We start from the raw sequence: 14,503 nt of genomic DNA, 5'->3' as shown, positions 1-14,503 counted from the left end.
ATAGTCGGTGTCGTATTTATGCTTATGATATAGTCGCTGTCGTATTTATGCTTTATGATATAGTCGGTGTCGTATGTATGCTTATGATATAGTCGGTGTCGTATTTATGCTTATGATATAGTCGGTGTCGCACTGATGCTTATGATATAGTCGGTGTCGTATGTATGCTTATGATGTAGTCGGTGTCGTATTTATGCTTATGATATAGTCGGTGTCGTACTGATGCTAATGATATAGTCGGTGTCGTATGTATGCTTATGATATAGTCGGTGTCGTATTTATGCTTATGCTATAGTCGGTGTCGTATTTATGCTTATGATATAGTCGGTGTCGTATTTTTGCTTATGATATAGTGGGTGTCGTACTGATGCTTATGATATAGTCGGTGTCGTATTTATGCTTATGATATAGTCGGTGTCGTATGTATGCTTATGGTATAGTCGGTGTCGTACTGATGCTAATGATATAGTCAGTGTCGCACTGATGCTTATGATATAGTCGGTGTCGGCCTGATGCTTATGATATAGTCGGTGTCGTATGTATGCTTATGATATAGTCGGTGTCGTATGTATGCTTATGGTATAGTCGGTGTCGTACTGATGCTAATGATATAGTCAGTGTCGCACTGATGCTAATGATATAGTCGGTGTCGTATTGAGGCTTATGATATAGTCGGTGTCGTATTTATGCTTATGATATAGTCGGTGTCGTATGTATGCTTATGGTATAGTCGGTGTCGTACTGATGCTAATGATATAGTCAGTGTCGCACTGATGCTAATGATATAGTCGGTGTCGTATTGATGCTTATGATATAGTCGGTGTCGTATTTATGCTTATGATATAGTCGGTGTCGTATGTATGCTTATGGTATAGTCGGTGTCGTATTTATGCTTATGATATAGTCGGTGTCGTATGTATGCTTATGATATAGTCGGTGTCGTACTGATGCTTATGATATAGTCGGTGTCGTATTTATGTTTATGATATAGTGGGTGTCGTACTGATGCTTATGATATAGTCGGTGTCGTACTGATGCTTATGATATAGTCGGTGTCGTATTTATGCTTATGATATAGTCGGTGTCGTATGTATGCTTATGATATAGTCGCTGTCGTATTTATGCTTATGATATAGTCGGTGTCGTATGTATGCTTATGATATAGTCGCTGTCGTATTTATGCTTATGATATAGTCGGTGTCGTATTTATGCTTATGATACAGTCGGTGTCGTATTTATGCTTTATGACATATTGGAAATGGTACAACGGACTCTGCTTTAAGATTACAGCAAAAGTAGTTGCTATTAGCTCAATTGTCTTTTGAAATGATAGAGTGTCAAAAACATTTTTAAAAAACTCATACAGTTGAATATATACACTATTAAACATTTTGCAATCATCTTTTCGGTTTATTGTCACTTTCGTCCAAAACGCTCACTGAGCACGAAAGTCCACACCTCACTTCCAGTGCAGACTGCACGCTCTGCATGCTTTTCCCATGCTCGAGCCACAAAAGTGCATATTTCAATTTGAGACCCGAAAGGGAAATTCAGAATTAAGACGCCAGTTCACAGACCCAAAAACGTGTTGATGTCATACCAGTTATTGTGACTTTCATATTGTTAAACACTCATTTACAAAGGAGATATCTATGAAAGCATTATGGCAAAAATGGGTTTTTCACTGCCACTGAGAAACAGGGTCCCTTCGGAAATCGTCTGATGCTGTACGTGCTCAGTGAATAATTTAACCCGAAGAGTTAGCCCGCAAGGACGTGCCGCGCGACTGACAATGTTGTCGCTTTCAGGTAAATACATTATATATAACACGTTTTGTCAGTGTTGCATGGTTATTGTTGTATAGTTATTTGCATAGTTGTTGTTATTTGTTGTTTAAAGCCGAGCTCAGCAATATTCCGGGTTAGAAAATTCGGGTTAGCATAGGTATCCAGCAACCAATGCTTGCTGTAAAGAGGCGACTAACGGGATCGTGTGGTCAGGCTCGCTGACTTAGTTGATGCGTGTCACGGGGGCACGGGTGGCCCAGTCGTCCGAGGCGCCTCGATTCACTGTGCAGAGTTGCGTCCCTTAGGCACGCCAGAAACCTGATTGTGGGTTCGAATCCCGGTTCGCCCCGATTATGTTTCTAGGTTTGTTAGCACCATACCCGTGCTCGTGGGTTTCACCAAAGTAGTAATTGTCTGAGACCTGCATCACTTCAGGCCTTCATCCCACATTAAGCTGGCATACCACGATATAACTGTAATACTGTTAAAAGCGGCGTTAAATCCATATACCTCACTCACCCACTTACTGAAGCATGTCACCGATGCTCATGATGCCATCACTGTTTTGTTTGGTCCAGATTAGGAAGAGTTCCTTCTGAAAGGTAAAAAAAGGCATCAGTGCCACAGTACACTGCTATGCACTCGCATTCAAACCCTTGGAAACAGTTCAGCACATCCTACTTCCGTCTGTTGTTCAGGGTAAACCAAGTATACTCTGAAAATAACTGATGGATCGTAGTAAGACGGGTGAAATACTACCCAACATTATTCGGAGCCACAGGTGACACAGTCATCCACGTAGCTGCAATTCGCTGTGCAGAGTTGCGTCCCTTGGGCGCGTCAGAAACCAAAGACCATTGGTTCAAATCCCATTTCACCCCGATTATGTTTCTGGATTTTTAGCACCATACCCGTGCTGGTTGGTTTCACCGAAGTGGTAAACGTCCGAGACCTCTATCCCTTTGGGCTTTCCTCCCACATCAAGCTGACACTCCTTGATATAACTTGGATCAAAGCGGCGTTAAAACATCTCCACGATATGGCCACCTCAGTGCAAGCACTTGTTATTTTTCATTTCAAGTGACTCAACGTACTATTTTGTCATCTGTTTGTCAGCTACGAAAGTGTTGTTCATCATGGTGGTGGCAGTGTTGTTCCTGTTGGTGTCGGTTTACGACAGCTGGTCGGACAGCATCTCTCTACAGTACGTCGGGTCGGACGTGCATTCGCAGCCAATCACACACAAGTAGGTATAGCTTCATCACACACCAGTAGATATAGCGATATAGCTGCATCAACCCCCAGTAGGTATAGCTGCATCACACCCCAGTAGGTATAGCTGCATCACACCCAGTAGGTATAGCTGCATCACACCCCAGTAGGTATAGCTGCATCACACCCCAGTAAGTATAGCTACATCACAAACCAGTAGGTATAGCGATATAGCTACATCACACGCCAGTAGGTATAGCTGCATCACACTCCAGTAGATATAGCTACATCACACCCCAGTAGGTACAGCTGCATCACACCCCAGTAGGTATAGCGATATAGCTGCATCACACCCCAGTAAGTATAGTTGCATCACACCCCAGTAGGTATAGTTGCATCACACCCCAGTAGGTATAGCTGCATCACACCCCAGTAGGTATAGCTGCATCACACCCCAGTAGGTATAGCTGCATCACACCCCAGTAAGTATAGCTTCATCACACACAAGTAGGTATAGCTGCATCACACGCCAGTGGATATAGCGATATAGCTGCATCACACCCCAGTAGGTATAGCTGCATCACACCCCAGTAGGTATAGCGATATAGCTGCATCACACCCCAGTAAGTATAGCTTCATCACATCCCAGTAGGTATAGTGATATAGCTGCATCACACACCAGTAGATGTAGCGATATAGCTGCATCCCATCCATGTAGGTATAGCTGCATCACACGCAAGTAGGTATAGCTGCATCAGCCACCAGTAGGTATAGCGAAATAGCTGCATCACATCGCAGTAGGTATAGCTGCATCACAAACCAGTAGGTATAGCGATATAGCTGCATCACACACCAGTAGATATAGTGATATAGCTGCATTACACCCCAGTAGGTATAGCGATATAGCTGCATCACACCCCAGTAGATATAGCTGCATCACACCCCAGTAGGTATAGCTGCATCACACACAAGAAGGTTTAGCTGCATCACACACCAGTAGGTATAGCGATATAGCTGCATCACACCCCAGTAGGTATAGCTGCATCACATCCCAGTAGGTATAGCTGCATCACACACCAGTAGGTATAGCTGCATCAGCCACCAGTAGGTATAGCGAAATAGCTGCATCACATCGCAGTAGGTATAGCTGCATCACAAACCAGTAGGTATAGCGATATAGCTGCATCACACACCAGTAGATATAGTGATATAGCTGCATTACACCCCAGTAGGTATAGCGATATAGCTGCATCACAACCCAGTAGATATAGCTGCATCACACCCCAGTAGGTATAGCTGCATCACACCCCAGTAGGTATAGCTGCATCACACACAAGTAGGTATAGCTGCATCACACCCCAGTAGGTATAGCGATATAGCTGCATCACACCCAAGTAGGTATAGCTGCATCACACCCCAGTGGGTATAGCTGCATCACACCCCAGTAGGTATAGCTGCATCACCCCCAAGTAGGTATAGCTGCATCACACCCAAGGAGGTATAGCTGCATCACACCCCAGTAGGTATAGTGATATAGCTGCCTCACCCCCCAGCAGATGTAGGGATATAGCTGCATCACACCCCAGTAGGTATAGCTGCATCACACGCCAGTAGGTTTAGCTGCATCACACCCCAGTAGGTATTCCTGCATCACACACCAGCACGTATAGCTGCATCACACCCCAGTAGGTATAGCTGCATCACACACCAGTAGGTATAGCTATATAGCTGCATCACACCCCAGTAGGTATAGCTGCATATCACACCAGTAGGTATAGCTTCATCACACCGAAGTAGGTATAGCGATATAGCTGCATCACACCCCAGTAGGTATATCTGCATATTACACCAGTAGGTATATCGATATAGCTGCATCACACTAAAGAAGGTATAGCTACATCACACTCCAGTAGGTATAGCTGCATCACACACCAGTAGGTATAGCTGCATCACACACCAGTAGGTATAGCGATATAGCTGCATCACACCCCAGTAGGTATAGCTGCATCACACCCCAGTAGGTATAGCTGCATCACACCCCAGTAGGTATAGCTACATCACACCCCGGTGGGTATAACTCCATCACACCTCAGTAGGTATAGATGCATCACACCCAAATAGCTCTAGCTGCATCACACCCCAGTAGGTATAGCGATATAGCTGCATCACACACCAGTAGATATAGCTGCATCACACCCCAGTAGGTATAGCTGCATCACACCCCAGTAGGTATAGCGATATAGCTGCATCACACCCCAGTAGGTATAGCTGCATCACACCCCAGTAGGTATAGCTGCATCACACACAAGTAGGTATAGCTGCATCACACCCCAGTAGGTATAGCGATATAGCTGCATCACACGCCAGTAGGTATAGCTGCATCACACCCCAGTGGGTATAGCTGCATCACACCCCAGTAGGTATAGCTGCATCACACCCAAGTAGGTATAGCTGCATCACACCCCAGGAGGTATAGCTTTATCACACCCCAGTAGGTATAGTGATATAGCTGCCTCACCCCCCAGCAGATGTAGGGATATAGCTGCATCACACCCCAGTAAGTATAGCTGCATCACACCCCAGTAGGTATAGCTGCATCACACCCCAGTAGGTATAGCGATATAGCTGCATCACACCCCAGTAAGTATAGCTTCATCACATCCCAGTAGGTATAGTGATATAGCTGCATCACACACCAGTAGATGTAGCGATATAGCTGCATCCCATCCATGTAGGTATAGCTGCATCACACGCAAGTAGGTATAGCTGCATCAGCCACCAGTAGGTATAGCGAAATAGCTGCATCACATCGCAGTAGGTATAGCTGCATCACAAACCAGTAGGTATAGCGATATAGCTGCATCACACACCAGTAGATATAGTGATATAGCTGCATTACACCCCAGTAGGTATAGCGATATAGCTGCATCACACCCCAGTAGATATAGCTGCATCACACCCCAGTAGGTATAGCTGCATCACACACAAGAAGGTTTAGCTGCATCACACACCAGTAGGTATAGCGATATAGCTGCATCACACCCCAGTAGGTATAGCTGCATCACATCCCAGTAGGTATAGCTGCATCACACACCAGTAGGTATAGCTGCATCAGCCACCAGTAGGTATAGCGAAATAGCTGCATCACATCGCAGTAGGTATAGCTGCATCACAAACCAGTAGGTATAGCGATATAGCTGCATCACACACCAGTAGATATAGTGATATAGCTGCATTACACCCCAGTAGGTATAGCGATATAGCTGCATCACAACCCAGTAGATATAGCTGCATCACACCCCAGTAGGTATAGCTGCATCACACCCCAGTAGGTATAGCTGCATCACACACAAGTAGGTATAGCTGCATCACACCCCAGTAGGTATAGCGATATAGCTGCATCACACCCAAGTAGGTATAGCTGCATCACACCCCAGTGGGTATAGCTGCATCACACCCCAGTAGGTATAGCTGCATCACCCCCAAGTAGGTATAGCTGCATCACACCCAAGGAGGTATAGCTGCATCACACCCCAGTAGGTATAGTGATATAGCTGCCTCACCCCCCAGCAGATGTAGGGATATAGCTGCATCACACCCCAGTAGGTATAGCTGCATCACACGCCAGTAGGTTTAGCTGCATCACACCCCAGTAGGTATTCCTGCATCACACACCAGCACGTATAGCTGCATCACACCCCAGTAGGTATAGCTGCATCACACACCAGTAGGTATAGCTATATAGCTGCATCACACCCCAGTAGGTATAGCTGCATATCACACCAGTAGGTATAGCTTCATCACACCGAAGTAGGTATAGCGATATAGCTGCATCACACCCCAGTAGGTATATCTGCATATTACACCAGTAGGTATATCGATATAGCTGCATCACACTAAAGAAGGTATAGCTACATCACACTCCAGTAGGTATAGCTGCATCACACACCAGTAGGTATAGCTGCATCACACACCAGTAGGTATAGCGATATAGCTGCATCACACCCCAGTAGGTATAGCTGCATCACACCCCAGTAGGTATAGCTGCATCACACCCCAGTAGGTATAGCTACATCACACCCCGGTGGGTATAACTCCATCACACCTCAGTAGGTATAGATGCATCACACCCAAATAGCTCTAGCTGCATCACACCCCAGTAGGTATAGCGATATAGCTGCATCACACACCAGTAGATATAGCTGCATCACACCCCAGTAGGTATAGCTGCATCACACCCCAGTAGGTATAGCGATATAGCTGCATCACACCCCAGTAGGTATAGCTGCATCACACCCCAGTAGGTATAGCTGCATCACACACAAGTAGGTATAGCTGCATCACACCCCAGTAGGTATAGCGATATAGCTGCATCACACGCCAGTAGGTATAGCTGCATCACACCCCAGTGGGTATAGCTGCATCACACCCCAGTAGGTATAGCTGCATCACACCCAAGTAGGTATAGCTGCATCACACCCCAGGAGGTATAGCTTTATCACACCCCAGTAGGTATAGTGATATAGCTGCCTCACCCCCCAGCAGATGTAGGGATATAGCTGCATCACACCCCAGTAAGTATAGCTGCATCACACGCCAGTAGGTTTAGCTGCATCACACCCCAGTAGGTATACCTGCATCACACACCAGCACGTATAGCTGCATCACACCCCAGTAGGTATAGCTGCATCACACCACAGTAGGTATAGCTGCATCACACACCAGTAGGTATAGCGATATAGCTGCATCACACCCCAGTAGGTATAGCTGCATATCACACCAGTAGGTATAGCTTGATCACACCGAAGTAGGTATAGCGATATAGCTGCATCACACCCCAGTAGGTATATCTGCATATTACACCAGTAGGTATATCGATATAGCTGCATCACACTAAAGAAGGTATAGCTGCATCACACCCCAGTAGGTATAGTGATATAGCTGCATCACACGCCAGTAGATATAGCGATATAGCTTCATCCCACCCCAGTAGATATAGCGATATAGCTGCATCACACCCCAGTAGGTATAGCTGCATCACACCCCAGTAGGTATAGCTGCATCACAACCCAGTAGGTATAGCTGCATCACACCCCAGTAGGTATAGCTACATCACACACCAGTAGGTATAGCGATATAGCTACATCACACGCCAGTAGGTATAGCTGCATCACACCCCAGTAGATATAGCTGCATATCACACCAGTAGGTATAGCGATATAGCTACATCACACGCCAGTAGGTATAGCTGCATCACACCCCAGTAGATATAGCTGCATATCACACCAGTAGGTATAGCGATATAGCTGCATCACACCCCAGTAAGTATAGCTGCATATCACACCAGTAGGTATAGCTTCATCACACCCCAGTAGGTATAGCGATATAGCTGCATCACACCCCAGTAAGTATAGCGATATAGCTGCATCACACGCCAGTAGCTATAGCGATATAGCTTCATCACACCCCAGTAGATTTAGCGATATAGCTGCATCACACCCCAGTAGGTATAGCTGCATCACACCCCAGTGGGTATAGCTGCATCACACCCCAGTAGGTATAGCTGCATCACACTCCAGTAGGTATAGCTGCATCACACACAAGTAGGTATAGCTGCATCACACACCAGTAGGTATAGCGATATAGCTGCATCATACCCCAGTAGGTACAGCTGCATATCACACCAGTAGGTATAGCTACATTACACGCCAGTAGATATAGCGATATAGCTGTATCCCACCCAAGCAGGTATAGCTGCATCACACACCAGTAGGTATAGCTGCATCACACTGCCTCAGCACCATCACCCAGTTACCACTGATGTGTTAACAATAGACATCTAGCCATACTAAGATGCTGGAGGACACAAAGTAACTCGTGACCTCCTTCACATTGGAATTCCACTCATTAGCAGTAAAGCATCTCGAAAAAACAAGTAATTGAGTAGACATGTCCTTAGCTTTGTTACACAATCCAGCACTAGAGACGCTTGTGTTTGTTTGGAAGGGGTCTGTTGGTCGTGGGTCGAGTCCCAGAATCGCCTAGATTGTGATATGATATGGTTTGTTGTCACAATACTCGTACTTGTTGGTTCAACTTGTGAAGATCCGGGTTAGAATAGGTCTTCAGTAACCTAAGCTTGCCCTTAGAGTTTGTTTGTTTGTTTGTATCATGAGCTTGCCCAAGGGCAGTATGTAGCTAATGTATAATGAGAATACTTCGTTATAGTCTTCCCCGTTATCAGAATGTTTTGTTTGTTTGTTGTCTAACGCCGTACTCCGCAGTATTCCAGCTGTATGAGGGCGGTCTGTAAATAATTATTATTACAGACCGCCGTCGTATAGCTGGACTAGTTCTGAGTGCGGCGTTAAACAACAAACAAACAGACAAACAAAACATTCAAGCAACGTGTGTGGGTGGAAAGAGCTGGCTAAATTGATCTGACCGACAAGTTCCGTGACTAAGTGAACTGAACCCCCTCGATCCCGGACCAATTTACAAGACATTGTCCTTTTTCATGCACACAATAACACACTTTTAATATACTTGATGATAACCTAACAATATTTTGTTCATTTAGACATACCCCTCGTCATGACAAGTGGATTGTGACGACGTCGATAGCTTCTGATGTGGCTAACGTATCTGGATGGAAAATAATAGTACTTCAACACACCAAAGAGACAATGGAACATTGCAGGTAAATATATATCATACAACTTACAATCTGTATGATGTGTACGAACCTTTACAGACGCATCACTTGTTTATACAGTCCGGACTGGTAAACCTACTAGCAACGCGTGTTTGAGGGTGCAAAATGTAGTCATTGAAACAATTGAATTTGCATTGCAAATATATAATATATAACTTTCACTTCCAAAACAAACTCACACCCTAAACTATTTCATGTCCGAAAAGGTAGTATATACACCTTTTCGTTTTCGGACATTTCATACTTTAGGGTGTGCTTTTCTTTTTGAAGTGAGCATGTATGCAACTAAAAGTGCATTTTCTGCTTTTTGTCTGTCTTGAATATATGGGGGACACGAGTGGCCTGCGCAGAGTTGCGTCCCTTGGGTACGCCAGAAACCAATGATTTAGAGTTCGAATCCCGGTTCGCCCCGATTTTGTTTCTAAGTTTGTTTGGTAAACTTCTGAGACCTGCATCACTTCAGGCTTTCCTCCCACATTAAGCTGACACGCCGTGATATAACTGGAAAACTGTTAAAAGCGGCGTTAAACCAAACTCACTCACTCACTCTTAAATATATGTTACTTTGACGCACTTCGCTGCTTCCCTGTAGCCCGGCCTCGCTGTGGGCTTTCCGTCCACATGAAGCTCACACGTCGTGATTAAACTGGAATAATTAAAATTTGATAATTTAAAGCGGCGTAAAGCCCAACTAAATCACACTCTGAATGACTTTGAATCTAAACAGCATTTAATAAACGACCCTATGATCCCTAGGTATGAACGCTCAAAACGGAAAACAATCTCTGACATGTATATCTGTAATCTATACTACTCAAAAGACTTTAAAGAACACATGACTACAGTTAATCTGTCATGTCATATGTTCTTTAATTTGTTTGAGTGGTATATGTGACTCTTTGTTTTTGACGCAGGTTTCCATGGTGCTCTGGCCGCGGGACAGATCATTTCAACACACCACAGGCAGGTTCTGAGACATGGACACGCAGGAGACTGCAAGCTTATACTTATGCTATATCCCACGACGCTAAAGTCATTGGTGTTGTCCGCCACTTGGACTCCCATATGTTGCACGTGTTACGACGAATGGCTGCCCATCAGTCTCAGACCGGAATAGTTCTGAAGACAAACCAAACCTTTGTTGACCCGTCTGTGTCCAAAAAAGATATGATGAGTGCAGCAACGGCAGAAAGAGAATTCACTATGTTTGATTATTATATCGAAACACGTGTTCGTCCCCTGATTCTGTCTGGTCCATTTGGGTGTGTGAAGAATGGAATCTGTCCTGATAAACGGACGTACTTTCATTCCAGCAGTCAACACCCGCCTGTGTTTCTTCCGCGCAACACGTTTACCTCCCTTAGTTCTGAAATGACCGTCTTCCGGTATGATGCATTCTGGGCTCTGCCTCTGTTGGATGTTGACATCGGGGATCTGATAGTACAGAGGTTCGTGTGGGAATTGGATGGAATGGTAGGGATTCATCCAGTCCCTGTATCTTCATTACGGAATCAACGGAGATTTGTCATGAGGAGAATGTGGATCGCAGATCTTCTACGGTCATGGAAATGCACAGTGAATTCTGATTTGCTATATTGTTTGGGTAATGTGATAAACAGAATTGGATCAGAACGACTGGTTCCTTTGAAGAATGTAGTTTGGTTGACGGAATGGATTTCCGAGTTGAGAAAAAATAGCTATGACATTCCCGCTCGCCAATTTCGACAACGAACACTGAATCGTGCGACAACCATAGGACTTCTGAAGACACCACTGGCAAACAGTTTATTTAACAAATTTGCCTACAGGTATTTGAAGGAACTGTGTCCAGGAGCCGACATTAGGTTTCCACTAAAGATCATTGATGATATAGCACTTATCATCACATTCAATGTTCCGAGATTTTATAAAAATATACAGAGTTTGGAGGCAATGTATCGACCATATTTTCCAAACATTATTTACTGTGGGCCGAAACTGAAGGCATTTAAGAAATTTGTCAGTAATTTCACCACAGGACATTTTCTTTATGTAGAAGCATTCAAGAGAGGATGGTACTATATGTATGAATGCACGGTGGAAGCCATGAAACTAAACCTGGATGTGAAAGGATTCTTACAGATCGGCGACGACACACTGATTAATCCTTGGAATTTGTACTCGCAACCACGTGACAAGATATGGCTTCTTAACAGCTTCCGGAGGGCTAATGCTTCTCTCGACGAACTGAAACCTCGATGGGGATGGTGGAGTAAGGTGAAACCCAGAATACAGGCGGTTTTAAACGAAATACGGAATATTGCAGAACACGGATCTGAGAGGGGTCTTGAATATCGTTTCTTACAAAATTTTCAAAATATTTCCCGGAATTTTACAAATTTGTTCATTCAGACATGTGACTTTATGTATACACCAGCCACTTTTAAAGACAATTTCACAAGTATGGCAAATTTGTTATTGAAACATAAAGTCATGATAGAGATAGGGTTTGCAAATATTGCCCTTGGTTTGCAGAGATGGCAGAACATACATTTTGTGACAGACGGTGGTTTGTGGGGCAACAGAGATAAATATATATCAATGTATAACCCTAAACGGGTATTTCTGCACCCTTTTAAAGTTCAGACATATCTGAAAACTGTTCCCGGTAGACATTTCTTCTGTAACACCTATCTCAATAGGACCTTACGACCACCCTGAGCCGCTGATACTCAGCATATCAGCTGATTATGCTACTTCAGGGCTAATGGTGCATCCTGTACGTATTGTATCAAGCATATGTATACAGGTCTTTGGTAAAAATAAAGCAGTTGATTTCTTCATGGGATCGTGTTTGTTTTTTCGGCACTGTTATGGCAACTGTTAAACGGGATGACGGGCTAGAATTGTTCCCCAGCATCCTGTGCTTATAAAGAGGCCACTTGATAGGTCAGGGTGGTGGGGTAGCCTAGTGGTTAAAGCGTTCGCTCGTCACGCCGAAGACCTGGGTTCGATTCCCGACATGGGTGCAATATGTGAAGCCCATTTCTGGTGTCCCCTGCCGTGATATTGCTGGAATATTGCTAAAAACAATACTCATTCACTCACTCACTGGATAGGTTACATGCGTTACATGTTGCATGTGATGATACCCTAGCATGTAAAATTGCTGATAATATTAATCACTGAAATATTTATTGAATAATAATTGTCTGTCTGATCAAGAGGCAATTATATACCTTAAATATGGCTGAGTGCGGCGTTAAACGTTATATATGATGATGTGACGTGTTCGCCGTCCGTCCCTCCTCTTTTTTTAAACTTCAATGTTGTGTCCATATATCTTATTTACCTGTGTTGAAAATGCACAGCGTTGTTGAATGTGGATCACGCACATCGAAACCTTAACTTGGTTCTATGTATACTTCATTTGTGTAATATTTTAAACGAATCAGTATTTCACTCTTCTATAATAGGTAGTCAAACAGTATAGATCCTAAATGACCATTCTACAGAGCGAGTATGTTTACGTTTGTTTATTAAGCATTAGTATTCAAGATTTGATCGACGGACCTGCACCGTCATTTGACAATCCCGGAACAGTAATACATGGCCGAACAATTCATTTCGGAATAGGTCCCCAGAACCTCATATTTGTATTAACAGACCAAATTGAGGTTCGGGTAGCCAGGCTCTTGCCTGATTGCATGTCCTCGTACCCAGATTATTTACTGGCCACCCAAACGCATGGATCGATGCTCAATCACTGGACTCTCTGGTCCAGACTCGATTATTTACAGACTGCCGTCATATAGCTGTAAGATTGGTGAGTGTGGCGTTAAACAACAAACTAAACCAATTTACTGGCCGCCCTTTTAGTAATCGAATATATTTATATTGCGTTCAGCAATACCCCTGACTCACTAACTCACTAACTCACTTACTCATTAACTCACTCACTTCAAGATGAAGCTTCGGATGGATCAAGATCAAGTGACGCATAGTCATTCATCCCCCTGTGACCCGTGAAGATCCGGGATAGAACAGGCCTTCAGCAGCCCATGCTTGCCGTAAAAGGCGACCAACGGAAGCGGGTGGTTAGGCTCACTGACTTGGTTGATGCATGTCATCGATCCCAACTGCGTGGATCGATGTTCATGATGTCAATCACTGGATTGTCTGGCCCAGACCCGATTATTTACAGACCGCCGTCATATAGCTGGAATATTGCTGAATGCGGCGTAAAACAACAAACCAACCAACCAACCAACCATTCAACCACCCCCCTGTGGAGATTCCGGGTTAAAAGAGGCCCTAAGCATCCAGTGTGTGTAATCGCAACCCGACATATCAGACATTGATCGTAATTTCACTGGTTTGTCAGCCGTAATAGGGGTTAAACAACAACAAAAAATACGTCATCATCCACTGTGTGGGACTGGTTCCTGTATCTAACAAGTTCGGAGTTTGAATCCCCTCCTTTTATTAAACAGGCAGGACCTTAATAAATAAAGTCAAGAGTTATCCCCGAAATAATGTGCTAGGTCACATCCCATGGACAGGAGGTACAACGACACTTGCTTCAAAGAAACCGTAATAATACATCACATGAAAAGATATCTTCTTTTAAATTTATTTTAATTATCATATCATTCTGTGTACAAACAAAACTATAGTAACTATAATAAAATGGTAAGCTAATTGTATGACAAAGATGTTGAATTTATTGATTCAGACTATCAATGTACCCTTATTTTTATTCAACTTTTTTTATTCAGTTACATCGAACCATCACCCAACATTAAAAAAG

The 14,503-nt window shown here is 43.9% G+C and overlaps 1 protein-coding gene across 1 annotated transcript; it reads left to right on the top strand.

The window, feature by feature from the left end:
- The first annotated feature begins 1,521 nt into the window (after window positions 1–1,521).
- Window positions 1,522–12,528, top strand: LOC124119944. The gene is made up of 4 exons (XM_048389493.1): window positions 1,522–1,808; window positions 2,904–3,033; window positions 9,580–9,699; window positions 10,629–12,528. Exons 1-4 carry the CDS (start codon window positions 1,793–1,795, stop codon window positions 12,412–12,414), a joined length of 2,052 nt encoding a protein of 683 aa, XP_048245450.1. The 5' UTR covers window positions 1,522–1,792; the 3' UTR covers window positions 12,415–12,528.
- Window positions 12,529–14,503: the final 1,975 nt, after the last annotated feature.

This window comes from Haliotis rufescens, unplaced genomic scaffold (assembly GCF_023055435.1).
Source record: "Haliotis rufescens isolate VD_foot unplaced genomic scaffold, xgHalRufe1.0.p SCAF_8, whole genome shotgun sequence".
Taxonomy (NCBI): domain Eukaryota; kingdom Metazoa; phylum Mollusca; class Gastropoda; order Lepetellida; family Haliotidae; genus Haliotis; species Haliotis rufescens.
This window is presented reverse-complemented; position numbering and strand designations above follow the sequence as displayed.

Bases quoted from the DNA above. Each gene is read 5' to 3' on its own strand.
- LOC124119944 (XM_048389493.1), top strand. The intron at 3,034-9,579 runs GTAGGTATAGCT...TTGTTCATTTAG, and splicing joins TCGCAGCCAATCACACACAA to ACATACCCCTCGTCATGACA. The intron at 9,700-10,628 runs GTAAATATATAT...TTTTTGACGCAG, and splicing joins GAGACAATGGAACATTGCAG to GTTTCCATGGTGCTCTGGCC.